Source organism: Heliangelus exortis, chromosome 10, assembly GCF_036169615.1.
Source record: "Heliangelus exortis chromosome 10, bHelExo1.hap1, whole genome shotgun sequence".
NCBI classification, from domain to species: domain Eukaryota; kingdom Metazoa; phylum Chordata; class Aves; order Apodiformes; family Trochilidae; genus Heliangelus; species Heliangelus exortis.
The window spans coordinates 7,014,911-7,025,854 of NC_092431.1; the positions used below are offsets into that span (position 1 = coordinate 7,014,911).

The window sequence follows — 10,944 nt, forward strand, 5'->3', positions numbered from 1 at the left end:
TGCATTGAAACAGGCCTGGTTTAATTATAAACAAGGCAGCAACAGCAGGCAGGCCCATTTCTCCACTAGGCAGGACAGACAAACTTGCAGCACATAAGCTCTTAGAGATGAGATGAGATGAGATGAGGTCAAAACTGGTGATGTTTGTCATCAGACATGGACATGGGGGCTTCTCTCCAATGCCACCTCTGGATTCAGTTCCTAATAACCTATCAGATCTGGCAGCCCTGTGGCTTTTCATGGGTTGCAAGTCATATTGGCAGGATAAGTCCTGAAATCAAAGGCATTGAGACTGAGCTGAAGAGTGTAAGGCCAAAAAATAAGAAAACAAATTGTTTAGTTTTCAACTCCAGAATTAAAGCTGGTATTTTTTCTAGACTATTCTAGGCTACTTCTGAGACCACCCAAAACAGTTGTGCAATTTTAAAGCAAAATAAAAACAACTGTTTGGGGAAAAAACTAATGTGTTGTGGCAGCGTGGAAGGAGAGAAATAAAACCCTTGTTTTAGAGACTGAAGTTTGTTTGATTTATATGCACCACTTTATTTAGTAAAGATGAGGCTCCTATAAGCAGTGGAAAAAATTACAGCTAATTTCTGAAAGGCAAAGTCAGCAGTGAGTTTCAGACCGCCACTGCTTATATTTTGCTTCCAAATTCTATTTTGGAATCTGATAATTGAAACAGTATTTGCTGAGCCGGGTTGCAAACACAAATCTCTGCTTAAGCCCTTTCTCTGGTGCTCCCGTCTGCAGAGTTATTAAGAAACTGCAGAGCCTTTGACTGCTGTCAGATGCAGAAGTAGGAAATGGGTCTGTTTTAAAAGAGAAATCACATGTGTGCCACTAGTGAAGGGAAGGGAGCTCACTTGCACGTGGTTTGGGGGCAAAACTCAACTTTTCTTCTTCACCCAGGTCTCGGGTTAGGTCTCTCACCAGAGGGTGAGCTGGGGATGCTGCCACAGAAAAAAAAATAGGGATGAACTGTCAGTCCTAGCTGATGTAGGTGTGATGGAGGTATTGTTTGGTTTACTGAAGTTCAGGTTTCTGTCTATTCCTGCAGTCTTGGATCAGTAAAAACGCTGAAGCCGATGCTAGCCTAAATCTGTTCAATGTGACAGAACAAGATGAAGGAGAATATCTGTGTAGAGCCAACAATTTCGTAGGCATAGCCGAAAAGCCATTTTGGCTCCACATTCGCAAACCAAAACCAGGTAAACCACAGACTCTGTCCCAAGGCCCTGGCAACTGCAAGAATGAGCTATAACATTTTTAAGAAGCTAGTGATTAAAATTTCTATTCATTTCGTATTATACCCTGTCAACTGACGCTGAATGGCTTTTATCTTATTTTCTTGCTATTTTTTTTTTTTTTTTACAAGAATGTAACGCCTATACAGCAATTGCCATGGAAAAATTCCCACAATAAAATGACTGTCAAATTTTGCTATCAACTCTTCACACTTTTCTTCATTTCCTCTCCTTTAAATTGAGTGCTGATAACAGAAATGCATGTTAACGACCTGTGATGTTAAAAGCTCTGGAAAAAACAGGCTGTTTCAATATTTCACCTGTGAAACTGATACAGGCAGTACACAGATTTCTGTCCTTTGGAGAAGGAATGGTGAAATAAATATCAACATTGGCTCATGCAAGCAAAGATACTGAATAGAGAGCAGCAGCAATCTCCTGGGCTTGGGGGTTTGACTCCAGCTTGGAGGGTTTGGGTGCTGTATTGCTCAGTGCCACTCTAGAAAACTTCCTTAGAAATACCTTCTTGTAATCAACCAAAGTTATATTAGAGCATCAAGGGCTGTGTAATAAATATATGACTTTGAAATGCTAACTCTGAAAAAATTGTAAAAAAAAAATTCCAAAATTCTATGGGCTAGTGAATCAAAATGTTTGTACGTTCCTCTGATCAGCACTTGAGTCATTCCCCACTGTATCTCTCCTTTCTTCCTGTCTTTCCTCTCCTCTTTCTTCTCCCCAGTCCTGTACTCACCCTACTAACCCAAAGTCAGTCATATTGTGGGGGCAATTTTTCATTTGGATGCTTTTGCTTGCATGCTTCTTTAGTGGGACAGAGTAAGAACCTGGTGAAGGGAACTTTTTTTTTTGCTTTTGACTACAGGTTGCTGAGGGGAATGAATAAATAAATGTGGAAGATGGGCCATTGGAAAAAAAAAACCAAACCAAAACCAACAAACCCACCTTAATCTGCTTTTGAAATTTGCTTGTGGTGTCCTCACACTTGCTGGGAATGTGGCTTATTCTCTTGTTTTCCTTCTTCCTATATGTGTGTGTTTTTTTCCCCCTAGACGGCAGGTGTTAACACAACGGATAAGGAGCTAGAGATTCTGTACTTGCGAAATGTTACTTTTGAGGATGCTGGGGAATATACTTGTCTCGCAGGGAATTCTATTGGGTTCTCACATCATTCTGCTTGGCTGACGGTGCTACCAGGTATTTCCTTCTGTGCTGGCCTCTCCTTCCTTCCCTCTATGAGGTGCTTTGACGTTTTTCATTAGAAATGCCAAGTTCCTGCAGACCATCCTGTGCTTGGAAGAGGGCATGTTATCCAGGGAGGGCTTTCCTCTGGGATTTGCTGTGCTGGTGTTAAATCTGCACAGCAGAAGGCCTCTGATGTTGCATATTCACAGCTGGCAGTTTTTGGATTGCATCTCAAGATAAATTTTTGTAGTAACAATACAAAATGCCCAGTATCTTTTTTTTAATCCAGATAATAAGGACCTGTTCACAGCCTCTTTGTTAGGAGACTGCTAAGTGCCAAAATGAGGAGCTTTGTCTTCTTGGACTACCAGTGGGATAAGAAAACCTCCCCATCAGATGATACAGGGCACGTAAATTGTACGTCGACCGTGGATTGTCTTATAAAGGAACCTTTCTGTCTTAATCTCATATCCCAACCTGAAATGAGATGCATAAGTGGTTGGTATGAGCACACCCTTCCCTGCCTGTAGCATTATTTCCGCTTCACGGATGAGCAGGCTGAGATAGTGATCTCAAACAGAAGGTTGAGGAGAGTCAGCTGTGGAGAGAGCCCAGGAGTCGGGGCTCCCAGGGGCATTGGATGCTGCCTGCTCCAGCTGTGGCTGATGAAAGCTGCAGTGGGCTTGAAACCCGAGGCCAGAGTGACCTCAATTTTGTGGTCCTTTCATGTGCAAAGCTCTCATTGACAATGAAGCCAGTGCAGAGTATGCAACAGAAGGGTCTGCTCTCCCAGAGAGGGGAACAAGGCTGTGCTGTCCCTTCACCTGCAGAATCTGCCTCCAGCTACAGGAGAGGTGTGAGCGTGGTCCAGGAAAGCACCAGCAATATTCATGTCAAACCTCACAGGTGCTGTGCCTTGCAGCTGCTGCAAAAACAGACCTGGAGTATGGTCATTAGACCCTTACTGAATGGATCCATTACTGAATGGATACCAGAAATCCTGTATGTCCCACTTGGGCTCACCCAGCCATGGACCACATTTGGGTCTGCCTTGGAACCCATCCATCTCAGGATGTGTTTAGGAACTGGAAACTTTGGCATTTCTAAGCCTGGCTTTTTCTGTGTGGGTGATTTGGATGTAATCACATTTACCAGGGCTCAAGAAGGTTTCTTCACACCCAGCCCTGCTCATGGTTGGATCTGGTGTTCTTTTCTGTGTTTATTTGCCAGCTGATCTGATCCTGTTTCTGCTTCTGCTATCCACTGGATGAGAAATTGTTTCCTTTGGTTAGAAGATTAGTGTCTCTGTTCTTTTGAGAATCTCCTAGTACTTTCTTATCCAACTGCTACGCTGTTTTTACAATGTATGATCTTATCCCTCTTATTCAAGCAAAGAATTAAGCAGGAGAAAACCCACCAAAAAAAAAACCTGAAGTGGAACTTTATATTGAAGTCAGACATGGTGCAGGGCAGCCCCCCTGGAGCAGCAAGCCCTGAAGCTCTGCCCAAAGAGAAAAAGTGGAAGATACAGCCCATCTGGGGAACCTGTGCTTGTTAAACCCCTGACCACACCAAGGAAGGAGGGACATGGATCACAGGGAGAGATGCTGTGAGCCAAAGCACCCACCATAGTGCCTGATCACAGGACTCTTTCTCATAGGAGAAGGTGGCCTCTTGGCAGTGGCAGGCCCTGTGCAGCTGACACAGGGGCTGGGGCAGTCCCCAGTGTCACCCCCAGCCCTTTCTCCCTGGACACAGCCACCAAAGACCTGATTCAGAGCCCAAAGCCACCAAAGACCTGATTCAGAGCCTGCTGCTGCTGCCAGGGCCAAAGCTCCAGCTGCTTGCCAGAGATGCTGCTTTGGGGCAGCAGAGATGCACACAAGTCATTAGTGAGCTGACCCCACCAGTATGACTTCATTATAAAGTTTCATACTGCTGACTGTTCCTCTGACACCAGCACACCTTTGGGGGGCTGAAAATCAGTCCCACTCTGGCTCCTTCCTCTGGTCTGTGTGCCTGTCCTGAAAGAAACAAGGGGAGAAACACAGCTGAGCTTTGAGGTCCCAAAAAGTCTGGCTGTCAGGCAGCCACTGCTGATGGGCTCATGCCATCACCATCCTGATTCAGTGACCACACTGGGCCAGGCCTCTTCCCAGAACTGAGTTTTCACGAAATAATTATGCAGGTTGCTCTCCAGGGGCTTTTTCCATGTGTGATGCCTTAGCCCTGGGTACCATTTGAGCCCCTTGGTCCCTCAAGGCAGGCACTGGTCTGGTGGAAATCTTTGCTGGAGAAGCTGAACCAGCAGAAAACCCCAGTCCTGCAGCCTTTGCACATCCCAGACATGCATCTCTGTGGTGTGGATGTGTGGAGAAAGTAAGATCTGGGTCAGAGGAACAGCACAGACGTGAGGATGCCTCCATCCTAGAGCAGTGATTTTCAACCTGTTGACTGAAGGCTCATAGAAACTTGGGGCTGCATCAAAGGACAGTAAAATTACCCTCAAAAAGGTAAATTGAACTAATATTGTAGCTACAGCCACAGGTAGAAAACCACTGGCCTGGGAGTCCCTGTCCACACTGAAGTCACTCAGAAAATTGGCATAGTTGAGCAAGCCCTCCCCAGATTCTTGTGCTGCATATGTGTAGTTGTGTGGAGGCACCTGCCTGCCCCATCCTGACTTCCATCTCTTGTTATCCTGCAGCAGAGGAGCTCATGGAAATGGATGATTCGGGCTCAGTGTACACTGGGCTTCTCAGTTATGGAACTGGCTTTTTTCTCTTCATCCTCGTGCTGGTTGTTGTGATTATCTGCAGGATGAAAATGCCAAACAAAAAAGCCATGAACACCCCCACTGTACAGAAAGTCTCCAAATTTCCACTCAAGAGACAGGTAACAGAAAGTAGATACAAGATTCCTATTCCACCCTATTCCTCTTTTTGCTTCGCCCACCCCCATCCTCCACCCCCTGAAATTTTCTCTCCAGGTGAGAAGCTCTATCAGAAAAACATTTCCCAAGAGGGACATCAATTGGCTGCAGCCTAGGATTTTAACCCCCTTTTATTACTCTGTTTCTGTTCCAGTGGAGCAGTAGCTGGTGGCAGCTGACTCTGGTTCATGAGCAGCTCCTTAGCAGCTGTGTTTCTTTTGCCCTTCTCCAAGAGGGTCTGGCAGTGCACCCATGGATCATCTTGTGGGAGATCAGTTTAGTCCAGGCTCCCTGGTGGAGCAGAAATTTGGGGAGCAAGAGCATGTTTAATTGTGCTCTTACTGGGGATTTCAACCAGTTCTCCTGGAGGTGGGAGTGGGTCCTCTTTCCATACACCATTAGAGAAGCTTTGCTGTGTGTAATTGCTGAGGGGCAGGAGCAAAAAGCACCATGTAAACCATAAAGGATGCAGATTTCTCAGCCTTGGCTGCAAGCTTGTGGTGGGCATTTACAGGGTCAAAACAGAATTCTCTGCATAGCCTGTACACACTGTGGAGATGTACATAGAGCAAGTGAATGGATTATACCTCCTGCCTTGCTGGAGGGCACTGGCTGACCTGTCCCTCCTTTCCACCAGCTCAAAACCTGATCACAGGTGCCTAGAGCAGTGCAGTTCTACAAGGATGGGGTGGGGGGTGGGATTTCCCATTTAGAAATCACCAGAAAGGCTTCAGTAGGCAAAGGTGGCTCAAAGCCCCTCAGTGATCACCACCTGCCCTAGGAATACAGTTGGCAATAACACTTCATTTGCTCTACCCAAGCAGGTGTCATTGGAGTCCAACTCTTCCATGAATTCCAACACACCTCTGGTCCGAATCACGCGTCTCTCCTCCAGTGATGGGCCAATGCTGGCCAATGTCTCCGAGCTGGAACTGCCTCCTGATCCCAAGTGGGAATTGGCACGCACTCGGTCAGTCAGCCCCACGGGTCAGGGTCCCCTTGCCTCCCAGGAGTGTCACCACCCTGGTACCCACTAACACACTGGCTTATTCCTACAGCCTGACCCTGGGGAAGCCGCTCGGCGAGGGCTGTTTTGGACAAGTGGTGATGGCAGAAGCCATTGGGATTGATAAGGACAAGCCAAACAAGGCCATCACAGTTGCTGTCAAGATGTTAAAAGGTATGGGGAGTCCACAGAGGGCAGAAGAGCATATTTTGCTGGGATTTCCTCTCCTTGTCTCTCTTTCAAGTCTTTTATACAAACAGACACAATAGAAGAAAGCAGGAGCAGCCTTTCTTCCCCTTCACCCACATAGCCTGGGGAAGAGGGCTGTCTCCTTGGAGAGCACCTAGAAGTGCAAATCCCATCAGGAAGAAGGAATGGGAATTAACTTAGTTCTCTGCCAGGGGGTAATAGCATCCGTGAGAGGAAAGGGAACCCCCTGCACTTCCAGCCAGCTCTGTGAAGCAGCCTGCTCCTTACTCCTCCCAGAACCAGCACTGCCTGTTCTGGCAAAAGCTTATGCAGCAAGCCTAGGTGGAGTTTGCAGAAATTCAGTTGACAAACTCCTTCTTGAGGAGTTTCTTCATTGAAGAAACTTGATCCCAAACCCCTGAGAGATTAAAGGGAGGCCAGAAATGGGGGAGTTACTGGGCATCTTCAGCTGAGTCTGTTTCCCATCCTTCCCCTGTGTTCAGTAACCACAGACAATGCACAAACAAAGCCCCCTGAGGAGTTCAGCTCGGGCAAACAGGGTGGATGCTCCCAGCAGTGAACAGTGAACAGTGTGGGTTTGAGGTTACATGGGGTGACATCTTTAAAAAAATATTTCTTATCAGAAAAGGCTTCTTTTAATTTCTATTTCCTTCAGTCTATTCAGAAATTGTTTTTGGAAGCAGGAACATTTCTATCTTTTCAAACCAAAACATTATTTTGGGAAGGTTTTCTTCCAGTTTTAATTAAACATCACAAAGTAGAAAAAAACAAACACTGCCATATTTTGGGTACTATTTCCCTATCAAAGCCCCACATGGCTATGCAGCAATAGTGTTAACTACTTCACAAAATACTTTCTTCCTGACATTTTCTACTTTCTTCTCTTGCTTTCTTCAGATGATGCCACAGACAAGGACCTTTCTGACCTGGTCTCTGAGATGGAAATGATGAAAATGATCGGGAAGCACAAAAATATTATTAACCTCCTTGGTGCCTGCACTCAGGATGGTACGTAGCAAAGCAGCCTGGTTCTTTCAGAGCCATGGGAGGCTCAGGTTCAGCTGTCCCTTTGGGGTAATTCCTCACTGGCTGCCCAAAATGTCACAGATGAGATTTCAGCTGTCATCCTGGGCCCCAGACAGTGTGAGCTGTTCCTCCACTGGATGCTGATGGTGCTCTTGCTTGCAGGACCTCTCTACGTGTTGGTGGAATACGCTTCAAAGGGGAATTTGCGGGAATACCTCAGGGCACGTCGCCCACCTGGCATGGACTATTCCTTTGACACCTGCAAGCTGCCTGAGGAGCAGTTGACATTTAAAGACTTGGTTTCCTGCACCTACCAAGTGGCCCGCGGCATGGAGTACTTGGCATCTCAGAAAGTGAGTTGAGAAACCTCATTTGCTGTAAGCATCAATCAGACTCCTGTGTTCAAGAGTATGCAGTGCTCTGGGTGCATGGAGGACAACTCTGGGCAAAGTCCTGCATGTTTCTCCCTTCCAGTTTTTCTGTATGAGGTATCTTGGGTTTTTGCAGAGGGCTTCATTCATGTGCGGAAGTCGCCCTTTGCACAGAGCTGCACAGTGTAGGACTGCACTGGCTGTCACCTGCATGCCCAAAATGCAAATAGAAGCACAAGCAACCCTCAGAAACTCAGCCTCTACCTTTTGTAGAATTAACTGGCTTTCAAATGTGCAGTCCTGAGGCTTGGGCAGCAGTGGTCAAGGGTGAGTGTCACACGAAGTTGTGAGCTTCCACTACGGGAAATGTTGCTCTGGACAACACACCCCTGTCACCCCCATCTCCCTTCTGAGGTTGCTAAAGATGGAGAGCACTGGTGAGGAAGCTGAGGTCCACATGCTTATGCCTCTCACCAGCACATGTAGGTGTCGTGGTAGTGAAGCTCAGTGCTGGTGGTGCCCGAGGTGCTCCCTGTGGAGCACTTCGCTGGCACTGTGCCTGCTGCTGCATTTGCTTACATCATACCCTGGGATTAGTCCTGATTTTCCTTGACATCAGCAAGTGGAGAATCAGGCTTTGAGTTCAGGAAGCTGTGCACCTGCCAGCATGACCTCTTTTTGTGGCAAGGAAGACCAGGGTTAGACCAAGCTCAGCTTCAGATGTCAGTTGTGTTTGGTCTGTGACTGCAGTTGAGGGTGGATGGTTTGTGGTGGCTTTAACCTCCCCTTCTGCACAGTGCAGGCTGACGTAGCTTCTTTCTCAGCTAACAACTGGGATGTATTTTGGATGCACTAGGGATGCCTTCGTTTGAGGAATTTCTTTTTATTCGAACACCAGCCTGCACTCTTCTTCCTGGAGAAAGCAGGGCAGAAAGACAGCTTCACGTCCCAGTAGGCATCCACAGAAGAGGAGGAGAGTTGGCTTTGTCTCCCAAGGGGATGCAGAGATGTGTGGCTGTGTCAGTGCTAAAGGGCTGCTGATTAGGTGTTGCTAAGAGGTAGCTCCCACCAAGCATGCATGATGGGGCAGTGACACAGAAAGTGAGGAGTTAAGCAGTGCCCACAGCTTTATGAGCTTGGGAGTCAATGAAACACAGCTCGTAAACCACACGGTGCTGCTGGTTCCAGGCACAAGCAGCTAACAAGCCCTTATTTATTGACTTGCTCACCTTTCACAGTGCATTCATCGGGACTTGGCAGCCAGGAACGTGTTAGTCACTGAAGACAATGTGATGAAAATAGCTGATTTTGGCCTTGCTAGAGACGTTCACAACATCGACTATTACAAGAAAACCACCAATGTAAGTACAGAGCTGCCAAGCACGTGCAGTTCTCCTTCTGGCAGGGAATTCAGCCATCCCTGCAGCAAGTGGCCCTTGTCCCACATCTCTTTTTATAGAGGGGCTTAGTAGCAAGAAATCTGCCTGTGGCCTCACCTAGTGTGAGGGCTGTAGATAGACTGCTCGCAGGGGTCCACCCAGCATCCATTTTCTTCCTAAAAGATACTGGTGGTGCTAGCAGCAGGTTGAGATGTCCCACCTCTGTCAAGAAGGCCCTAGACTAAGAAATACCAAGTTTTTTTTTTTTTTTCCTAAAGAGTAATGAAGCCCATTCCAGTCTTCTCTGCTATTGCACAAAAAGGTCTCAAGGACCTAACCTCTGGTCCCACCAGAGCCCTTGATAGCAGAATATCACCATTGGTATTTCTAGAGTTATGTGGCTTTTCATGCATTTCTCTCTGCTTTTTGCAACAGAGATTCTTGGCTCCTTTACCAAGGGTTAGAAGATTGTCCCAGCTAGGGGTTGAGTCCTGGAGCCATTTATAGTTCCTGAAGAGACGAGTATAGAAATGAAGGGCTGGAGAGAAGACCTGTGTCTTGGTTCAGAACCCTGCAGCAGATATTGATCTTTTAGGAAAAGCTGCAACTCCACCACAGTGTGAAGGTGGCAGTGGAAGGTTGAGGGCATTGTGACTGCAAGGGGTCTAAATGTCCAGGACGTCTTACAAAGCCCACACTGATCCTCAGTATAATTCAGTAAAGCTTTCTTCATTGCCAGGATTTCTTAATCATAAATTAATAATAATTCTTGGGAATTTTAATCATAAATCAGATGGATTTCTCTTGTTCGAGCTGTGTTGGGCAGCTGAGAGCATAATCCCATTTGTGCATCCTGCCTATCCAGACAACATCTCTGGATGTCTCCTGCAGTGAGACAGGGGGTCAGGACAGATCCATCCCATAGCCAAATTATGCCTCAAACATGAAGTAGTCCTTTCTGAGTACCTCCAGGGGCCAAGCAAATTCCAAAAGAATTATGATTAATCTAGTCTTTATTCTTCATATCTGATAGCCCATGTTTATGACCCTAACATAGGATGGAAACCTGGGATCAGGCTTGCTCCTTTAGCCTCCAGCAGGATCAGGATTTGCATCTTAGTGTTCACTGCTGGGAGTTTCCCCTGGAGTTCATCCCAGGCAGAGTTTGTACTTGGGGTCAAACTGCTTCTTCCAGCCTGGGACTGCAAGTGTTTTGCTGTGCTCTCCTGCACAGCTCACGGCATTTCTGAGCAGGGGATGCTGTTCCCATGCAAAGATTTAGATGCTCTGATATGTTAAACCTGCCTTGGCAGTGAAACGCTGTCCTCTACAGAGAATATTTACTGCAAAGACAGTCAGGGAAGATCCAGGGATCAGCTGCTCTAATCTGTTTATATGTGGCCACTACTGCTTTGCCCAGTGACCGGGAAGGCAGATGTGGCTGTTAATGAAAATGTTTCAAACTGGATTAGAAAAGAAGATTCAGTTGGTGCCATTGTGGCTGGGGGAATATGCTGATGGGATGTTCCCATTGTCTTCCTAATTACAGGGTCGGCTGCCTGTGAAATGG

General features: G+C 46.7%; 1 protein-coding gene across 8 annotated transcripts in view; it reads left to right on the plus strand.

The window, feature by feature from the left end:
- The window catches only part of FGFR3 (fibroblast growth factor receptor 3), a 57,035-nt gene that overhangs the window by 40,002 nt on the left and 6,089 nt on the right, over positions 1-10,944 (plus strand). Inside the window, exons 8-15 of one of the 8 annotated variants that reach the window (XM_071753290.1) lie at positions 1,061-1,211; positions 5,158-5,351; positions 6,207-6,352; positions 6,441-6,562; positions 7,496-7,606; positions 7,787-7,977; positions 9,234-9,356; positions 10,924-10,944. The exon at positions 10,924-10,944 is cut by the window's right edge and continues 50 nt beyond it. In XM_071753290.1, the coding sequence (XP_071609391.1) occupies positions 1,061-1,211; positions 5,158-5,351; positions 6,207-6,352; positions 6,441-6,562; positions 7,496-7,606; positions 7,787-7,977; positions 9,234-9,356; positions 10,924-10,944 (1,059 nt within the window). Of the gene's footprint in view, positions 1-1,060; positions 1,212-2,317; positions 2,463-5,157; positions 5,352-6,203; positions 6,353-6,440; positions 6,563-7,495; positions 7,607-7,786; positions 7,978-9,233; positions 9,357-10,923 lie in introns of all 8 variants that reach the window. The other 7 variants (XM_071753291.1, XM_071753293.1, XM_071753292.1 and 4 more) reach the window with 7 other exon arrangements.